We start from the raw sequence: 22,111 nt of genomic DNA, 5'->3' as shown, positions 1-22,111 counted from the left end.
GAAACTGGGTCTTCCGCAACCGATGCCTTAAATCGATGCAAGGGACACGCCGGAGGCACTCACCCGAGGATCCCCGGTGCATCCATCTTCTTTGAAGGGCGAGGGAGGAGAGTTGGGAGATTTCCCACTCGAGCCAGAACGTCAGCGGTGGGGAGCCTAAAAGCGGCGAGAATGAACCACAAGAGTGGCAGGCAATTCCCAAAATCTCTCCCCTTCCCTCGTCTCTCTCCTCCTCCTCCACCCCCCTCCCCAGTCGAAAGAAAGCAGAGCACGCCGCGCCGCCGCTGCCAATGCGCCAGGCTGGCGGCGCAGGAGGAGATGACGCAAAGGGCCGTGCGCTCCCCACCAAAAAAGTGCTTCTCCCGGACGAACATGGCGGCAACTTAGCGCAGGGCCCCAAGATGAGGGTGGCCCCCGGGCGGCAGGAGGCAACCAAATCCGTGCCGCGAGCCGGGAGGGATCGTGCCCGGCGGGAGCTTCAGCAAGAGCCACAGCAACCGCAGCGCAGTGGCACCAACGCTCCTAGCAGCCGCTGCAGCGGCGGCGGCAGCAGCAACAGCAGCGAGAGCAGAGCCAGCCGCAGCGAGAGCCACAGCAGCAGAAGCCGCCACCTCCAAAGCGGCAGGAACTGCAGCAGCCTCAGCCCCGGCGCTCCGGCATCTCCCCAGCAGCCCCGGCAACCTGTCGAGCCGCAGCCAGCCCAGCGCCGGGAGCTCGTCTGGGGCTAGCGGGGGCACAGTCCGCGGGCTTCCCCGGGTGGCTCTCCAGGGCGCCGGGGTGGGGGGTGGGGGCGGTGGAGCGCGGCATGAGGCGACGGGCGGGAAGCGGGGGACTGGCGGGGTTGGCGCCAAAATGGGGGCCTGTGCTCTGACCATGCCCGGGTGACAGGAAAGGCGAGGGAGGCAGGGGACGGCTACCGGCCCGGCCCAGCCCAGCGCGCAGGAGCACCAGCACCATCGCCACCATTCGCACCAACAACGCCGCCGCGGCCATCCCCACCCCCGTCGTCACCCTTCGCTGAGGGGGGAGCCTGGCGCCCCGCCGCCCAGTGTCCATGCCCGTGGGGCCGTCGAGCCCGGCTGCGGAGCCCCCGTCGCCGTGGAGCCGGCCGGGGCTGCGCGCTCCCGAAATATGAGCACGGGAGGATCCGGCTCGGGCGTGTGCTTCGGCCCGCGGGACACCGACAAGCCCTTCGCCGACTCGGAGCGGGCACAGAAATGGCGCCTGTCGTTGGCCTCCCTGCTCTTCTTCACCGTCCTGCTCTCCGACCACCTGTGGCTCTGCGTTGAGGCCAGGCAAGTCGCCGCCGGGCGCCATCGGGACCGGGAGCGCCGCGCGGAGCCGGGCATGGAGCACGACGTAGGGGGGACGGCCCCCAGCAGCAGCCCCGCGGCACCGGCCGCCGGCCAGTGCTTCAGCTTGCTGGGCGACGCCGAGGCTGCCTGTCGCCGTTTGCAGCCGGGGGGTTCGGCCCAGGCGGAGCTCTACCTTCCCTTTTGTAATTCCTATACGCTGCGCGAGCTCTTCGCCGGGCTTTCTCGGCCGGACACGCTGAACTGCACTGTGGACCGCGGCGACGACGACGACGGGGGCGCTGGGGAAGGGGATCGGCGCAGCGGGGAGGAGGAGGATTGGCTTCGCTCCTGCCGCCGCTGCGTCCTGGTTTACCAGAGGTACGATCGGCAAGCTCAGGACCGCTACCGGGAGTTCGAGCTCGTGCTCCAGAAATACCTGCAGGCGGAGGAGTACTCGGTGAAATCCGGTCCGGAGGATTGCAAGGTAGGAGCCTCGCTTGCTTTCCGGCAGCGGCTGTGTTTGTTTTACCCTTCGGCTCTGTGGCTACCGTGCTGGCCTGCGATCTTCGAGGAAGCGCGTGGTCGAGGCGTGTAAGGGGGGGGGGCGGCAGCGGGCGGGAGGGCCGTCCTCGGTCTCTTGGGAGGGTAGAGGTAGGTTCCTTCCGAGAACCGCGAGGCACTGTTGATTCCCCTGGCCCGTTTCGCCTGGGGCTGGAATGCGGCTTGGCAGGGGAAAAGCGGCGGCGTGCCAGCCAGCGAGCAGGATCCAAGGTGAAGAATGTGCATGGGCTGAAGCTGGGGGAAGGGGGGGAGTTGGGTTGAAGCATAGTTGGGAAGGGGTTTTCCCACGTCGTCCTTACCTGATTTGCGATTTCGGTTGTTTCCCGGAGTTGGCAAGGAAGAGGCGTCATTCAGAGGTCAGCGAGCCAGAGCGGTTGCTTTTTGCAGAAGTTCATTTTGAAGTTGCTGTGTTTGTAGGGTTGAATAGATGACGGAGACTGGATATATGCGTTCTTTTGGGTTTTGTGTAAGTGTATTAAGAGCAGTTCAAAATGCCCTGTGCCACCTAAGATAACGTGCTTGGTGTTACTCTTTTCTAATACCTCCGGATTGTCGAGAATAAAAGGCAGAGAGATAATAGTACTTACAGCGTCTCTCTGAAGGACGGTCTTGTCCAAATTCATTGTGGAAGCTTTGCTTGCGGGGCTTTAAAGTGCTTCCTAGACCTTTGGGAATCAAAGCTCAGTGATTATCTGAGGAGCACTAGAGAGGAATGGTAATTGAGTCATAGAGCAAAGGAAGTAGTCCCAGGTGGGCTTTCTTTTTCTTGGCACATGTGTATGCTTCAAATCTTCTCCATCAACTCTCTGGAGTTAAGATTAGCTCCAGTTTTATTAATTGCTAATACATTCTGCAGTGATTTTGGGTAGACAGCACTGATGATAGAATTGTGGTGTCTGCTTTGTCGTTATGTATGCTTGATTATTTTCTCATTCTACTCAAGACACAATTGCATGTGTAGCAAAAAAAATGTTGTGTAGGGACTGTTGTTGTAGTGAATCTCTTTACAGTTGTGGTCCCAGGTGGATTCATATGGAAATAATTTTCTCTAAAGCTAATGTTATGGTTTTGTTTTAAACAAATAAAGCTGACTAATGTGATCACTTTCTATCGGAATTGTGTTATGTTTTAAAATACCAAGACCAGCAATATTCTTTTGAAAGAGAAAAATCTGGATGGTGGATACCTTAAGACACCTAAAGCATTTTGTTTTAGGTATTGTAACAAAAAATATCCAAAGCCACTTTTAGGTGGAAGCAGTTTACTTTCTCTCTGAAGTAGTTTAGGAAATATTTATTGGTCAAGAAGAGTCTTCTGTTGTTGTTTTAAGCAACCTATTTTGAAAGTTACATTGAGGATGGTATCTTCAGAAATAAACTTGAGATAGCCAGACTTTGGGGATGTAATAATCAGTTCAGCTTTATACATGTCTTGGAAGCTTCTTCTTGTGATCAACATAAGCGCTGCTTCCTATTTGAGGAAAATGAGGTGCTGAAGTTGTATGTAAACTGAATCGGATACATAGAATCCAGTCCTGTGTGATGGAAAGCAGGCCCACAGCGCTGCGGAGGCGCGATGCTGTCCATGGTGCTGAAAGAAATTAGTGATATCCTTGCTGCTTGGTGACAGTACTGTTTGTGAAATCAAAGGTATTTTCCAAGTGTCTTAAGTCACTCAACATCACCTTTTTGATCACTGAATATAATAAGATGAGTTATAACTGAGTTTTCTTTAGCACATTGGAAGGTAGAAGCCTCAGTATCTCAACTGTCAAATTTATAAGTTTATAACTATATTTTGATGTTTGGACCATTTGTACTAAGACTCTTTAACTCTTACATTAAAACTTCCATCTAAAGTTTTAATTAATCTGCAGATATAAAATCTCTGAGGTGCCAATATATTTTATTTGACCTTACTGCTAAAGTTAAGTTTTGTTTCGGTTCTGAATGTTTAAGATATAGAATTATAAATTGAAAAAGCACCTTTGGAACAAATACAGATACTGTTTATTTTATATCTTATCTAGTTGTTGTATGTGCTGCTAGTTACCTTTTACTGTGCTTTAAAACAGATATGTTCTAAACAGCCTCAGGAAAGCTATTGAGACAACTGTTTCATAACAGACATGAAAGCATTTATTTCAGTTTATAATTTACATTCAGTAACTAAAGCAATGATACTTAATATGCACATGATCTCCTATAGCATTTGTTTTTTCTGTCCCTACCTCTTTCTTGTACAAGTAGCCTCAAAGAACAAATGGCTGGCACAGCCAATGTTCTCTCTTATCATACTCCTACAATTGTATTGTTTATTGTAATTGTCAAAAGCTACTAGTTTGGCACTATTCTGGTATTATTATACTGTAGCATAAAATATCTATTTTTAAGAAATGTAATGAAACTAAAAAACATTCCATTTTTTCTTTTGGTCACCATCCCATGTATACCTTTAAAGTGCATCATACTAAAGTAATACTTGCAGTTCTGTATCACAGTGAGAACAATCTGAGCTTTAACCATATCCACTGCAGCCTTAGTCATCCACAAATAAGGTTTATTTAGGTTTATGAATGAATATTAACTATAGGCAATCCAAAGCTTCTTGGCATTAGCTGATATGTTAGCTTGAACTGATGGTGTTAAATGAAAATAATAATAAAAAACAATATAAAGTTTTACATTTGGACTGAATTCAAAATTATTCCATAGGAATAATATTAGTGTATTTACAGTTCTTTATCCAATTGCATTTGTCATTTTTATGAGTCTGGTTGGATCTCACGATAACTTGCATGCCGATTAAAAAGCATGTTTGTTGATGCTATTTTTGGCTACTTTTGAACATTTGTAATTGAAGTTGGACAATTTAATCTCATGCCCTCATGAATTTAGTAAAGTTGAAGCAGCATAGCAACTGTTTCATAACAGACATGAAAGCATTTATTTCAGTTTATAATTTACATTCAGTAACTAAAGCAATGATACTTAATATGCACATGATCTCCTATAGCATTTGTTTTTTCTGTCCCTACCTCTTTCTTGTACAAGTAGCCTCAAAGAACAAATGGCTGGCACAGCCAATGTTCTCTCTTATCATACTCCTACAATTGTATTGTTTATTGTAATTGTCAAAAGCTACTAGTTTGGCACTATTCTGGTATTATTATACTGTAGCATAAAATATCTATTTTTAAGAAATGTAATGAAACTAAAAAACATTCCATTTTTTCTTTTGGTCACCATCCCATGTATACCTTTAAAGTGCATCATACTAAAGTAATACTTGCAGTTCTGTATCACAGTGAGAACAATCTGAGCTTTAACCATATCCACTGCAGCCTTAGTCATCCACAAATAAGGTTTATTTAGGTTTATGAATGAATATTAACTATAGGCAATCCAAAGCTTCTTGGCATTAGCTGATATGTTAGCTTGAACTGATGGTGTTAAATGAAAATAATAATAAAAAACAATATAAAGTTTTACATTTGGACTGAATTCAAAATTATTCCATAGGAATAATATTAGTGTATTTACAGTTCTTTATCCAATTGCATTTGTCATTTTTATGAGTCTGGTTGGATCTCACGATAACTTGCATGCCGATTAAAAAGCATGTTTGTTGATGCTATTTTTGGCTACTTTTGAACATTTGTAATTGAAGTTGGACAATTTAATCTCATGCCCTCATGAATTTAGTAAAGTTGAAGCAGCATAACAATTACTTCACAAATTTAATGATAGTGAAATGTTATTTAATAGAATGCCAGTGTCTCTTACATCAAGATGTCATTAGCACTGCTGAGGAAATATATTGCAATTTATGTTAGTATATTTTTCCATGTTGTGCATAAACAAATGACATTTTTTCTTATTTAACAAAACATAGCTATCTCTTCAGAATGTTGTATATACATACTTTATATTGCAAAATAAGCAATATGAGCTAGGGAAATAATGTTAATTTAATTGAGATCTTTGCTCCAGTTGCTACATTTAAACCTGTAGTCGGATAACATTGTAGATGGGAATTAAACATGCTTCTGAAAGTTGCTAAATGAGAGGATATTAATAAAATGCATGCAAGCATGTCTCTATTAAAATATTTTACTGAGGCTTAATATTTGAATGAGGTTGAATTTTTTTAAAAAAATATGCACAGCATGTCTACTTTCCAGAGGGTCTCGTGGTAGTTATGATACATAAAATAAGTAAGCTAAACAGTACAACAAAGTGCAATAATTGTTTTTTCTTATTGAAGTGGTATTTGATTGAGCACTGGTAGAGAAGTGCATGAAGGACAAAAGGTGGAGCTTTGGGATACTAAGTCCTGAATAACCAAAAAGGCAGATATTTTCAGCACCACTCTGACTTCCAGTCAAAAAGCTACCCATACTTGGGAACTGTCATTCACAATTCCTCCTTCCTAAATTATTCTGCTTAATTTAATGGGTTTCATCCAGATGTTTGCAGATAGTTCTAGTTTTTCATTTTCAAGACATACCTAATGGTTATTTTCAGAAATGAAGATCTGCTATTTTATGTTGTTGTATTATGCCATGTACTGTGCATTGAATTTAGGAGTCTTACGTATCTTTGATTTTAGAATGTTGAAATTGCTAGTTAAAGGACTGGACTGAAATTAGTTCCAGTTGGAGAATTCCGAAAACAGCTTCAAGTTTGAGGGCCTGGGCCTGCCAGAAGGACAGTTTTACATAATGATTTGACATTTGATACTCAAGGTTACTACTTTCCTTTTGGGCAATTAATCATTGATGAAAACTGTTTCTATTTTGGATAGGAATTTGGGAGAACAATATATGATCTGTCTCAGAGAAATGAAGAAGACTTCCAATAAAATAGAATTGACTTAAAATACTTGGAAATTACCTGCTTGTATATCTGAGTGGAGGCCCTGTGCATTTTCAGTCAGATACTGCCTTTAAGCCAAAGTTGTATACTGTTTGTCAGCTTAATAGCCTGTTTTCACTTCAAAGCATTCAGATGTTTTTACTGTACAATACTATAAGTTTATGTGTACAAAACAGTGCAATGTTACTTAGACCTGTTCTTACATTACTGTCTCAGTTAACCATTATTTTGCATTGAATTGAAATATAATGGGAAAACTTCCATGAGCAAAATTATAATACTTAACAATTGGAGACATCTTACTGCATACAATAAAACTAACCAGTTGTTAAGCATTCTCATTTTAAATAGTTAGATACCTAATCTCTTTGATACCATCCATCTACCTCATCCATTGTCTTCCCCTTTTATCCCCTTCATTTCATGAGTAGTTGTTTTATCTGGCTTATGATTCACTATATCAAGTCCTCTCAATATATACATTTTTCTCAGTGATTTTTGGTTGAATAAGACAATACTTTTTTTTCTTTCAAGTTTTTTTTGTACTCTTGATACTCTTAAATAACTCCAGATTCATATTCAGAAGTTTGCATCTGCTTTCTCTTTCTCAATATCCAGTTTATACTGACGTAACTTACCTTCTTTGAGTCTTCTAATATTTTTGGTCATATAAATCTCCTTATCTTTCATGGTCTTGCATATTTTTATCATTGCCATTTCCCCTAGAATTAACATTCCTCTTTGCTTCGTCAAGCACACGGCTGTCAAACTGCGGCCCGTGGGCCGAATGTGTCACGGCCGTGCCCATGTCCATTTAGTGAAGGGGAAAAATGTTCCGATATGTTATGTGATGACGCCGTGATGAAACACGTTTGACATCCCTGATCTATCACATTGTCCATGTTTATTTATTTAGAGCCCAAGAAAACCAGTCTTGCCACCTTTACTTTTCAATCAACTGTGAATTCACTAAGCACATTGATTAACATTACTGTTTTCATAATATTATTTTATATTTTTTTACTTTATTATTAATTTTACTTCTACAATGAGGTGTTCTAAATACCTCATATTTTTCCTGACTAACAAATAGGTGTTATCTGCTCATCTTAAATTGTTGATGTTCATATTTCTGTGTTGATTCCTGCTGTCATCAATTCTAATCTTGCTATTTTTTGTAATATATTTACTGTAAAAGTTAAATAGATATAGGGAAATATGCATCATTGTTATATCTGTTTCCAATTCTGACCCATTCTGTTTCTACAATTTCATTTATTTCAGTAACTTTGTGTTCCTTGTAAAGATTTAATAATAGGTGTTGTGGCATATCCATTAGCCATAATACAACAATAACCTAGGGGGGAAAGTATTGCAGTTTTTTTTCAAAGTCCATCCTACTTACATAGATAATGTGGAAATACTATCAGAATATACTCCTGCTCATACTCATAAAACACCACAACCTTAAAATGTAAATTAATAATTAAGATCAGTGCTAACATTCCATAAACAACCAACAAATGTCTTCTGGAATAGCTAGTTTTTGCCAATTTATAGAAAGCTAAGACAAGAGCAGCCATTTTCCCATAGCATGGAGCTTCCCAGAAGAACTCTCAACTTTATGCATCCTCACACTTCAGCTTCTGGTCCAAGGACAGCTTCATACGATGTTCTCTAGTTGTCTAAATTGGGCAGGCAGAACCTAATTTGGAAGGCAACATTTAGCTCCCCCGAGTCTGTGTGAAGCTTTAAAGGTAGGCCTGGCATCATGAATTGCGCCCAGGAACAAACTAGCGACCAATATAGCAACTGAAGCAATGGTGTGCCATGTAAGTAATATAACGGTTCAGCAAACTCATGGACCATTGCTAAAGCTGCCAGTAAGTTTTTAAGGACAGTCTATGTGAAGTGAACTGTAGTAGTCCATCTGAGATGATAAGGGCATGAATTGGATGAAGGAACACTTCCTTCCATTTTGGTTTGATATTCATTAAACAATATCATGATGCAGTGATCATTATTAAAGATGAGAGCATAATTTTGAATGGCATATGAAACACTTGAAAAATTACCACTATGTAAATATTATGGACTTACTGAGCTTGAGGGATAGCAAATGTGATAATTTGGCCCATGGTTATTGCATCTCCAGCTTTATGATTTTGGATTACAGTAAAATGTTTCAATAAAGGACAATATTTGTAGTTCAAGGTTGAACTGAGGGATCCTTGGTGGTCTCAGCTTGGTTGTTGTCTTGCAGACATTTTATTGCCCAAATTAGGTAACACAGCACTAATGCTGTTAACTTAATTTGGGTAATAAAACGTCTGCAAGAAAACAACCAAACTCAGAGAGTACCAAGGACCTTTCAGTAAGGTGTTCACTTGCTATATTTAAGTTGCCTCTTTACAAGTGTAATGAATACCAATGAATATCTGTGGTCAAGATTTAATGCCTTTAAAAAAAGAGGCTGCATTATATGCCATATAATGTGAGTTTGCTCTATTCTTTTGTGTTTCTCCTTTTAAAAAAAAATCTTTTTCTTTTTTTATATTAAAGCAACAAATACAAGTGATGAAAACATGAACATCTGACTTTCACTTTGCTCAGTGGTCTCTTATTCCCTTCAATCAGGGATTGAACTTGTTGAAAAGACAAACCGTGGCTTCTTTTTGATGCAGACCAACTATAGAATGAAAACTTGTAGAATAATGGATAGGTGAAGGCCGCATCTGGGTTATCTGTATTTTTTTTAAATAATCATAACATTTTGAGCAAGTATTTCTCATATCCAAGGCTTGCAAGTAAAAAATCATAGCCTACTAAAATTATAATTATAATTATAATTTTTGATTAAAGATTATGGCAGGCATAATGCAGACCATATTTTTGCTCTTCAGCAGATCACTGATCACTGATATAAATGTCAGAGAGAAATTTTTGTTGACTTAAGGAAATGTATGACAAAGTGAATAGGCTTGAATTATGAAATGTTTTTGCATGAATATGAAGCTGAAGATAGGTTGCTAAGTAGTATCACAGCATGTGAAATAAAGCATGCATGACGATAAATAAAGTGCTTAGAAAATGGTTAAAAAAGTGACATGGAAGTATGGATTTATTTATTTATTATATTTGCAAACAAGTATGAAAACATGAAAAAATGGCACAAATAAATGGATATAAATAAGCAAAACATAGCCATAAACAGTTAAAAAGAGTACATATAAATGGGACAGTAGAATAGGGACAGTAGGAAAGCTAGTGTGCATTTGCACGCCCCCTTAGGGACCTCTTAAGAAACACGTAAAGTCCATGGTAGACACCTTAAAGTAATTTGTAATATCCCCTTGGCTGTTTAGTGTATTTATTGATAAATGTACAGGTTGCCCCATTATTCTGTTTCACAAATCTGTAGCTGCTCAAAAGTAGTCTTGGGTGTGTGCATGGAAGTTTTTTTGTGTCAATGAGTCCCCCCCCCCCTACTTTGTAAAGCATAACATGGTGGATGTGTTTCATACATACTGTATATAAAGTATATATTTTAAAGATTTGGTTGTCCGTGTTAATGCAGCGGTCCCTAACCTTTGTAGCTTGGTGGCCCAGCTGGCAGGGGAGTGGGGAACCAGGCCATGTGAGCAGTGAGCTAGCTCACACGTGCAGATACACACAGCTTAATTTGTGCAAGTTGAGCTGTGCATGTCTGTGCATACATGCCGGCATGCCATTCATGTAATTTGAGCTGCAGGCATGCACATGCACACCAGCATGCTGCTTGTGTGGCCTGGTTCCGAATAGGCTATGACCTACTAATGGGCTGCAGCCTGAGGATTGTGGATCCCTGCTATAATGCACCTATTCCATCTTTTTCATTTGGAGAAAACTAACCAAAATATACCAGCAGGCTTTATTTGAGGTGAAGTAATGTGTGTGTGTGTGTGTGTGTGTGTGTGTGTGTGTGTGTATGTATGTGTATGTATGTATGTATGTATGTATGTATGTATGTATGTATGGAGAGGCAGTAGCTGAGTGGCTAAGATGCTGAGCTTGTTGATCAGAAAGGTTGGCAGTTCAGCGGTTCAGATCCCTAGTGCCACATAATGGAGTGAGCTCCCATTTCTTGTCCCAGCTTCTGCCAACCTAGCAGTTCGAAAGCATGTAAAAATTCAAGTAGAAAAATAGGAGCCACTTTGGTGGGAAGGGTGTTCCGTGTGCCTTCGGCATTTAGTCATGCCAGCCACATGACCATGGAGACATCTTTGGACAGTGCTGGCTCTTCGGCTTTGAAACGGATTTTATATGTATGTGTATGTATGTATGTATGCATGCATGCATATGGGGGGGAGGGAAAATATTCTTTTAAAACAAAGGCAGATTGATTACAAAAGAATGTGAAGTGTGAAATCCTTTCTCCTTATTATGCTTTTGAATTAAAATCACTAAGTCAAATCTGAGCCATAAAAATCAAATATAAAATAAAATGGGATTGGACAAAGGAAGTTGTTCCAAAGTGTAATGGTATTGGGAATGGATTTGATAAATGGGAGAGGAAGATATTATGTCATTGGCTACATTGAATTTGTTTCTATCATGTTTATGGAGATTGTTTTGGTTTGTTTCTTATACACCATGAGAGTAAACCACAGTCTTACTTTCCATGGGCATTGATGCAGCAAATAATGTAACCCCTTTTGATAAGCTGAGATATGTCTCAGATGAATGAGTATTAAAGGTTTCTCTGAAAACACAGTGTATAGAGAGAGACATTCTGGCATGCACTCCCAATTTTTTGTTTTCGGCTTCATTTTTCTGAGGTCCTGCTGTCTCTTGTGAAGAAATAACATGGGTTCCATAGTTTTGCAGTTAGCCGCTAATATGTGTATTTCTGTAACAGAGGTCATGGCTTCATATCATCAAAGATCAGACTCGACTTTTATGGGCCATTGCTTATTGATTCTTAATGAAAAATCACTTATGACTTTGAAGCTATGTCAATAGAAGAGTGTCTTTTCATCTTTTTAAGTTTATTTATTACATTAATATCCCATCTGTTGTCTCAGAATGCAAGATATCTCTTACCTTATTTGGGACAAGCCAAGGAAACGTCACACATCTGAATTAAGTTTTCAGTCAAGTTTCCTCAGTTCTAGTTTAGCACTCCAACTTATACACCACAATGATTTTTTTCCCTTATTGTACCATTTTAGAAACAAAGAATATTAAGATTTTTTTTGAATTAATATTTGGAGTTAAACATTCGGGATACAAATTAGATCCAAATCTAACTTTGTACAGAAGACTTTGAATATTTTGGACAATTATGTATTAAAGCAAATAATAAATTACTTTACAGATTATAGTGATGAAGCAACTGAATTTTAACTATGAAACTACAATACAGACTAGGTTGGCCCCTAACTTTTGCTAACTGATATTTCAATTTTCCATTTTCTTTTGTTTGTTTTTTTGACTAAATTAAATTTAAAATATTTTTGATTGTAAATTTTAAATGTGCTGTTGTACTTTCATTTCATAGGAATTTTAAGCAGGAGTTTGCTATTTGAGTATATTGCATGAGTGAATGATTGACAGAATAATCAGCCTTAAGGTATTATTTAAAAGCAAACAAAGGAAAATAGTCACATAGATGTAGGATTTGGGTTTCCTGCATCCATTAATGCTGTTTTGTCATCCCAATCATACCTGAGAGTGAAAACCTTTCCCTAAGAAGTTAGAATGGATTCAGACAGGGACAGCACAAGGAGAAACAGGCACGCACACAAATGTGACATAGGTGCACCTCCTTGATTAGATCCCAACAAATATGGAGACAAAAGATATGAAACTAGCCTGTCCTGATTATATCCTTAAAAAAAGACAGTGTTAACGTTTGCTTAAAAATCTGATTGTTCCTTCAGAGATAAATAGACAGTATCAGCACATAACCACAAATTACTTCATTATTCAAAAGGATAGATGTCACCTCTTGACAATTACCAAATAGGGTTGGAAAGAATTCCAGAAACAATGTCCTGCATGTTTTTTGCCCCTGCAGTACTTACTATTAGACTCAAGAAAACTGAAGGCCTTCTTAAGTAGGGCCAATGTGATAGATATGACTGAAAAGTGAGGGGCCAATTATCTTAAAGTGGGATCTATGCTAAAGGAATATTCAGCCATCTGATTCCAGGCGATTTGCATTGTCTATTGCATCTTTAAAAATCACCTTGTGGTCGGATGGGTGGCAAATTTAATAAATAAATAACAAAATAAGTAAACTCTAGTAGACTTACCATCACTATTTGGAAGCCAACTTCTGGTGAAGATAACTGCAGTGCTACTTGGGATTGGAAGGATATTTAGTGGGAAAGATTGTGGAACAAATCAAATTCAAAATTGTTTCCTGTCTATGCAGTCATTGAATACCATGCAGAACTGATTAGTTCAGAATAAATATAGGGAATATACGGTCTATGGTGGTGTTATCCTAGTGATATTGGTGATGCCATGAAGAGGCAGAAAGCTCTAATCTACCGAATCAGCAAGGTGTCACAGGAAAATCCTAGCTCTAGAATTCTATAGAAAATGCAATATTTATAACATCATTTATAACACAAGAATTCAGTGGAGTTTATTTTTATTAAATAGGCATATGTCTTAGAAACGTTCTTTAACTCTGCCTTGGAGTACAAACTCATCTCATGCTATTTGATGCTTCCTGTTCTTTTTGGCTCCAGTTTACCAGCAGATCTTGTAAAAGGAAAGAAATAGAGAGATGCTGGCAAGCTGGTCAACAATTTGTACTTTAAGCTGGTAAGTTAAATACTTCCTGTTCCTCAGTTGCTAAAATGGACTATTTCATCTGTATTTTACCACCCTTTTAATTAATTTTTTATCTAAATCCATTGCTGCTTTGAATCTTATGCTGCAAATTGCCTGGCTATCCCCCTCTTAATTATGTCCACAATCTTTTCCTTTATCTATCAATGGCTCTTGGCATCCTAGAAAAATTGCAGACTCCAGAGTAAACATTTAATAAACTAAAAATAAAATGTTCAGATTACATTATTGGTACACATTTTTAGATTTTCCAAAATGTTAACAGTAAAAGTAAGATATAGTAAATGCATTGTATATTGATTTTTTTTTCCTTTCAGTTTAAAGCTACAGAAAATAATTGATGAATTTGCAGCTAAATTCTGTGATGTTTATTTAGAAACAAGACTTTATATTCAATATGATCCTCAGATAAACATGCCCCAAGTGGCATCTTAAACTGTGAAAAACAGGAGATTGCCTATATCATTAATTCAATATAATATTAATGTAAGCAGGACAGTGATTTTATAATATGGCTTACATTCTTATAAAATACATACTGGGTAGTTTTGTAAACAAAAAGAGGTAATAATGGGGAATTCTGCATGATAAGGCTCCAGAAACATAGCCATGTAAAGAAAACATTTTAGTTAAAAGCATCCAGTTTTCTGGTTTACTGTCAATGATAGTAATTTACTCTTGTCAGATTAAATGCAGTTCCTGCTCTGTGCTGCCACATATAACCTTGATCCTTTCCTTTTAGTCTATTGATTTCTCAGACATTTCATGACAAAATATGATGCATCTCATTTGTTAAGAACCCAATGGAAATATTTATGAAGACACAAGAATGAATTCTCTATCAGATATTGCCATAGACAATGTAGTACAAATGTCAATTCCATTTTATAGAAAGCAGCATTATTAAAAGTAATTCAGAACTCCAATATTAAAATATTACTCATGAGTGAGTACTGTCATCAAAAGAGTTCTGTATGAATTATGTATCTTCATGTATCTCTTGTATCACATGTAATAGTCAATGATCATTTCTAAAAAAAAAGAACATCTTTATTTAACTAATTTATTAAGCTGAAAGGCTGTTAGTATGGAGTTGGAATGTGGGATTTCTCAAATGTTTTCTCCTTCCTTTGAAGAAGGTATCTATTTTTCTCCCCTACAGTACCTTGGACATCTCGTAAGAACATTTCATTTAACCCATGATAATTATACTGAAATTCTAATAATCTCTTAAGAAAATGTCAAAAATAAATATTCTTTCAACAGATTGAATGAAAATGGTAGTAAAATACAGTTTGTACCCTGTGCTAAAACTTGATACCCTTCCTTTCACTTTCTACAAAGTGAGTATGGCAAACATATATAGAACCTCCCCTAACCTTTTTCTTGGATTGCTCCTATGACACTAAGTAGAATTGTTATTACTGTGATAATAGGTAAGATAATTAGCTGAAAGTTACCTACTGAATTTCATGGCCAAGTGTGGAATTGAATCTGTGTTGCCTCAGTCCTAATCCAGTACTCTAATTACTACTGATAGGAGATAGTGTATCCATTTAGTTGTTATCCTGATTTTTCAGTTTGTATCTGAAAGTTCTAAGCTAGAGATGCAGAAAACAGAACTGTTTTAAGTTAGCAAATTTGTAAAACATTTATCACCTCAGGATTTGCTTTGCAAATAAGACAGCCAGTTATCAATCAAATATAAGATGATATGCTTTTTGAATATCCAGATTACACAAGACAATTTGTCTAAGTGCAGTGGCATGAAATAACAACAAATAGAGCGGTATTGTAGGCAAATACAATTTCTTACATGTCTCAGGTTGTCACATGCAAAGCGTTGCAAGCTGTCACAATTGGGTGATAAGGTCATCTTGTGGGTGTGGTCATTTGCTCTTCTTGTCCCCTACTCATGTCTGGTTGGTGTGCCAGGTAATTGTTGCAGAAATTTAAATTACGTCTCAAACCTCTTTCAAATAAACATGTATTTAGAGTTGGGTAAAATGTTTTTGTAATAGATTGTTAATAATTTCTCCTATAATTAAAGTAGATGCAGCTTTTTACATAGCCATATAGTCTCTAAACTTTTACTTGTAAATTTGCAAAATTTTGATGTTTTCTCCCAGAAATACTTTCATCTTCTTTTGGGTAGCATTTTGAACAATTTCTCCTGATATATTGATCTCTAATTTTTTGCTTTTCCTCTTCATTTGTGTCTTTTCGTAGGCTTTTGTCATTTTACAATATTAGCTTTTACTATTACTAAATGTAGTTTTGGGGGGTATTGCTGTTGAGAGCACTAGTATTCATAACATCCGAAGAGCAGTAACTGATTAAAAAATACTTTGTAGTGGTCATCTGTGTCTTTGGCTCCTGTTGTCAAAATGACATCAGCATTTTTTTGTTGCATCCCAAAGCCTATCCTTTTTAGATGTGTGTGCAAAGTCATGATGCATCTACACAAAGCTTGAGGCTTGTGTTGTGATGACATAATATTGGAATGGAATAATGGAATAACAGAGTTGGAAAGGACCTTGGAAAGGACTCCCTGCTCAGACAGGAAACCCTACACCATTTTAGACAAATGGTTGTCCAATCTCTTCTTAAAAATCTCCAGTGTTGGAGCACCCACAACTTCTGGAGGCAAGTCATTCCACTGATTAATTGTTCTAACTGTCAGGAAATTTCTCCTTAATTCTAGGCTGTTTCTCTCCTTGATTAGTTTCCCTACATTGCTTCTTGTCCTGCCTTCAGGTGCTTTGGAGAATAGAACATAGTATAAAAAGGTTGGAAGGGACCTTAGAGGTCTTTTAGTCCAACCTCCTACTCAAGTAGGAGACTCTATACCCGTGATATGGCACGTGGAGCCATATTTGGTGGCATGTCAGCCTTTGGCTCCAGTGTGCATGTGCACACCGGCCAGCTGAATTTTTGCCCTTCCGGAGGGCCAGGAGAGGCCATTTCCACCCTCCCCAGGCTTCAGGAAAACCTTCGTAGGCTGGGTAGGGCGAAAAACAGCCCCAACGGCCCAACCGGAAGTTTGGAAATGATTCATTTCCGGGTTCCAGAGGGCCTCTGGGGAAGCAGGGAAGGCTGTTTTCGTCCTCCCCAGGCTTCAGGAAAGTCTCTGGAGCCTGGGGAGGGGTCATGCGTGAATTCGTGAGGGGGCGCACATGCAAATGTGCACAATTTTGGCACGCTGTAAGAAAAAGGTTCGCCACCACTGCCCTATAACATTTCAGATAATAATATGGCAGATACTTCTAATGATTCCCCCTTCCTCTCTAAATAGTGAAATATAAACAAGACTAACTTGCCTTCATCATTTGCCTTCATCAGACTTATTGGTTTGATAGTCTCCCTGTGCATGCTGCTGCATTTTATTTTGTTAACATTAAAATGAAAGCAATATGAAATGATGTCTCTTGAAATATTAAGTGGCAATTCTGTTCTTTTAGGGAATGCATTTCCTGAAGAACTCAGGCCCCTGTTTGTGGTAATGGTTCTGCACAAATCTTGTTCCAAGGACAGCACTATAATTTGAAGTTGATGTAGTGTTATCAGTGCCCACCCTTGTCAGACTGGAAAAATCATAGCAAATTATATTGAATTATATCGTTCTTTCGTAGATGAATTTATCAGGTGAACTTCTCTTGCTTTCTGATTTATATTTCAGAATAACATGGCTCATAGTCTATTTAAACTGAAGGGCATGGGTTAAGCTGATAAGGATTGGCCATGCTAGGTTTCTGTTACAAATGAATTGATCGTGAGGTAGGCATCCTTGTACTACACTTTAAGCTGCTCCAGTTCTCTACTCATTCCCACTTGACTTTAAACGGCTTTAAGAAAAAAAAACTTGTCTGGTCTGAGACAGTTTACCAAAAACTTGCAAAGGATTGAATCTGGACTACAGGGTACCACAGCTTCCCACCAGCCCGATTCCTCTGCTGCTGTGCGTTGTCAATTTCCTTTTCCAGGGAAGCAACTTCCAATTATCACCTTCTGAGCAGGTCTTACAGGACATACATAACTTTTGGGTGTATCTGTGTGCGTGTGAGTGTGCGCATGTCCATGTGCACATAAATATATACCCATGTAATAAATGCAAGTACCGCACGTAAACACACAAAAAATTTAATTTATACACCCGAACCAAAGCATTAAAATGCGCATGGATATAGGTACAACAGCTAGCTTTAAAACAGAAATGTTTCTTTCCCTGAGCTACCCTCTTATCCATTTAAAATAAGCCGTGTAGCCTTTTATCATTTCTTGTCACTAAAACAAGTCTGTGAGAGAAAAATAGTAATAAAAATTGCTGTGTTTTAAACTGGCAAAATCAAATGCAACAACTTAAGGTTTCAGTGACTGCACTATTGCAAGGGACTGTTAAAGATAGCTCGCAAAGACTTTAGAGGCTATGACAACCATTGAATTGATTGAGAAGGTTCCCTAACTTTGGCAATCAACTTTATGCAGGGTTGGCTTAAAAAAAAGGTAACAGCAGCAGATAAAACAGATGGGACTTGAAAACATTTGAAAGAAAGAAACTGGGAATTACTACTTTGAAAGCAGAGTAGGGAAGTGCACCTGAAGGTCGGTTTTGCAGTGGGTGAGAGCATGTGCTGCCATCCAAAAATGATTGCTTCCGGAAGATTTGCCAATGCTTCGGCTGCCCACTGGTGTATCTATTTGCAAGTCCGAGCAATGCACAACTGCCCCGATTCTTCTCCCGCTTCCCAGCACGCAACGTGTAGGGGACAGACACACTCAGAAGCCCTTGACCTCCGGGACTCCTTTATGCCTTTCCCCCCCTTCCCCTGATCCAAGGGATCCCGAGGAAGGTAATATTAGAAAGGGCACACATCATCTTAGTAGCCCTGTATTGGCCAAGGTGGCCTTGGTTTGCAGATCTCCAGCTGCTGTCCATTTCTCCCCGTGGAGGATCCTCCACGAGGAGATCGCCCAGTACCAGGGGGTCCTAATGCATCCGGAGCCCCAGTGGCTCCAACTGACTGCCTGGCACTTGAGCAGAGCCTCCTAAGGGGGGCTCACCTCTCCGCTAAGATTATTTCCACAATCGAAGCAGCCAGATGATCGTCGACCAAACGGATATATAATTCCACGTGGTCGGCATTCGCCTCCTGGTGCGAGAGACTTCATCTCTCCTCTGTCATCCATGTTTATCCATATATCTGTTATCTAACTCATGCTTGATGAAATAAATAAATAAATAAATAAAAATAAAATAGAAACCAGGGGAGCTTTCAAAATGACATGATTACTTTAACCCTTCAAGGAGTGATGCTTCACTCATGCTTACATCCTTTATGAGCTGCCCTTTTAAAATGTTTTGCACAGCCCTACTAATATTTAGATCTCTGCCACAGCAGGCATCATCTGCTTTTTTCCCTCAGAACAAATCCTTCTAAAAGGACAAGAGTAACATTTCCTTGACCTGCTGGTTGCATAGAAACAAAGGAAAGGGAACTATATAAAAGGTTATTAAGAAATCCAATAATAAGACATAATTTAAGTTCACTGTATTACAGCTGTAAATCATTTTAAACAGATTCCTTGCTGGGAACTGTTCTATCTTAGTTGGAGTTTAAAATACTAGTTTATAGATGTAGCGAATCTAGGGATAGCAGAAAAAAATGGAAGTGCCTGTGGAAATAGAATTTATTTAGGAATAATGAATTTGGCAGATTGTAAAGTCTGACTTCTTTTATTGAGTTTCTCCCACATCTTGTTTGTTTGGATATTTTACAATCTTTAAGGGGGGAAAACAAGAGTTTTTAAGGAGGAAAGTAAGAAGGTAAAGGTAACCCAGTTCTTGTGGATTTTACTTTACTTGTTGCTGACTATAAAGGGTGGTGCTCATTTCCATTTCAAGATCATTGAGCCAAAGCTGTCCAAAGACATTTCTGCAGTCAAGTGTCCAGCATGACATGATGGAGCACTGTTATCTTCCCACCAAAAGGGTACCTATCTGAACCCTCAGTGTCACCTGAATCACAGTGCAAATGGGGATGGAACCTTCTTGGGACTGCTTAAAGGCCTGTATTATAGATAGGAAATAGGTGGTGTCATATCCCTCTCCCTCTGTTAAGAGAGAGTTGTTCAGTTTTAATACAAATGGCCTCTTTGGCTACTCTTTCAGTGGTCCTCTCCCCACAATGTGGACTTTTAGGAATTGCAACAAATAGACTGATTTTTTTTGTCTCCTGTGTGATATGAAAGTGTTTTGAGTTGCTACTCTTGTGGTTTTGTTACTCAGATTGCACACTGCAAGTGATAAATGCAAGATGAGCTATCCATCTATCTATCTATCTATCTATCTATCTATCTATCTATCTATCTATCTATCTATCTATCTATCTATCTATCTATCTATCATCTACACACACACACACACACACTCCAGTTCCTATTTTTATAAGACAGCCTTCTCCAGCTAAGTCATCTTCATACATATATAGTTTCTTTCAGTAGTAGCTTTCCTACATGTACACTTACCTACCGTATTTTCACCCATATAACCCGCCCACGCAAATAACCCGCACACGCATATAACCCGCGGGTTTTCCGAATCGTGTAAAATATTTCCCGTATAACCCGCCCACGCATATAACCCGCCCACGCATATAACCCGCCCACGCATATAACCCGCCCACGCATATAACCCGCCCATGCATATAACCCGCGACGAGTAAAAGAGAAGGGAAACAGCTGAGATGGGGGGGGGGAAGAAACGGAGAAAGAAGCCTGCGCACGCTGGGGAAGAGGAAAGGAATGGAGGAGAAGGAAACAGCTGAGATCGGGGTGGGGGAAGGAACGGAGAAAGAAGCCTGCGCACGCTGGGGAAGAGGAAAGGAACGGAGGAGAAGGAAACAGCTGAGATCGGGGTGGGGGAAGGAACGGAGAAAGAAGCCTGCGCACGCTGGGGAAGAGGAAAGGAACGGAGGAGAAGGAAACAGCTGAGATCGGGGTGGGGGAAGGAACGGAGAAAGAAGCCTGCGCACGCTGGGGAAGAGGAAAGGAACGGAGGAGAAGGAAACAGCTGAGATCGGGGTGGGGGAAGAAACGGAGAAAGAAGCAAGCCTCCGATCGTGTAAGCCTCCGATCGTGTAAAATATTTTCTGTATACCCCGCCCACGCATATAACCCGCAGGGGGGCGCTGTGCATGTAAAAACCGCATATAACCCGCGGGTTATATGGGTGAAAATACGGTAATGGCTTTATGTGCAAGTACAGTTGGATATTCCAAGGTTTTCCATATATTTGTCCAAGGTTACTTGCCTGGCATTAACATGAATACACTTCCTCAATTACTGGCAAGCCCTACATAATAGCAAACAAATAAACAAACAACATCCTCAAGAACCACACAGATTTGGAAAAGGCATCTTTAATACTCGTGTGGGATAAAAACATTGAAAAATGCAAGAATAAAGTTCCAGGCCAATTCAGATCAAATCTCTTTGGAAAGTTTCCTCCCTGTAGCCTCAATTAAACTACAGCCCTCCCCTGCTTACTTTTTATAGTTTTTTCAGTCAGGAATGATTACTTTAAGGTCCCTTTATTTCTCCTAAACAGTTTCATATAACATTTCTATTTTGCTCTTCTGTCATCTACTACAGTTTATCTGGATTTATTACTTTTTCTTAATGTTAGAATTGGCAGTATGAGTATTTATTTTGCAGCATCCCCATAGTCGCGTAATCAAAATTTGGGCACTTGAGAACCAACATGTATTTATGACATTTGCAATGTCCTGGGGTCATGACATCACCTTTTGCTGCCTTCTGACAAGCAAAGTCAATGGAGAAGCCAGATGTGCTTAACAACCATGTAGTAACTTAACAACTGCACTGACTCAACCATGCGAGCAAGATGATAAAATGTGGGCAAACTTCATTTAACAATTGTCTTGCTTAACAATGGAAATTTTGGGCTCAATTGTAGTTGTAGGTTGAAGACAGAGGTGGGTTCCTACCAGTTCGCACCTATTCAGTAGAACCGGTTCGTCAAATCTACCGAACCGGTTAGAAGAGGTTCCATCAGTGGACCCGGAAAGCAGGCCACACCTACAAAAGAGGTTCCAAAATTTTTTGAAACCCACCACTGACTTGCATGCTTCAATGCCAGAGTTTCTGAGGCAACATGACTGGAGGAGGAATTCTGGGAGTTGAAGTCCACAAGTCTTAAAGCTGTCAGGTTTGAAGACCCCTAGTTTTTTTTCTAAAGGGTTAGGGGTGCAAGGATCTTGTAACTTGACAGCTTTAAGACCTGCATGCTTCAATGGCAGAGTTTCTGAATAGCTACTTGGACCGACCTAAGTACTAATTCATAATTTCATATCCGATCACATGGGCGGCAAGCCACTCCCATCCGGTCACATGGGTGGCAAGCCACTCCCACAAAGGAGGCCACACCCACAGAGTAGGTTCGAACAATTTTTGAAACCCACCACTGGTTGAAGACTACCTGTACATTTTTTTAAAACTAAAAAAAAAAAAATCTTT

General features: G+C 40.0%; 1 protein-coding gene across 1 annotated transcript in view; it reads left to right on the top strand.

Annotated features, from left to right (window-relative positions):
• The first annotated feature begins 861 nt into the window (after positions 1–861).
• The window catches only part of NALF1 (NALCN channel auxiliary factor 1), a 421,407-nt gene continuing 400,157 nt past the window's right edge, over positions 862–22,111 (top strand). Inside the window, exon 1 of the mRNA XM_087726350.1 lies at positions 862–1,779. Coding sequence (XP_087582476.1) covers positions 1,132–1,779 — 648 coding nt within the window. The 5' untranslated portion in view covers positions 862–1,131. The remainder of the gene's footprint in view (positions 1,780–22,111) is intronic.

This window comes from Thamnophis sirtalis, unplaced genomic scaffold (assembly GCF_051295495.1).
Source record: "Thamnophis sirtalis isolate CommonGarterSnake01/CBP01778 unplaced genomic scaffold, rThaSir2_p1.2 scaffold_12, whole genome shotgun sequence".
NCBI classification, from domain to species: Eukaryota; Metazoa; Chordata; class Lepidosauria; order Squamata; family Natricidae; genus Thamnophis; species Thamnophis sirtalis.
The sequence above is the reverse complement of the archived record's forward strand: the minus strand, read 5'-3'. Positions and strand labels throughout refer to the sequence as shown.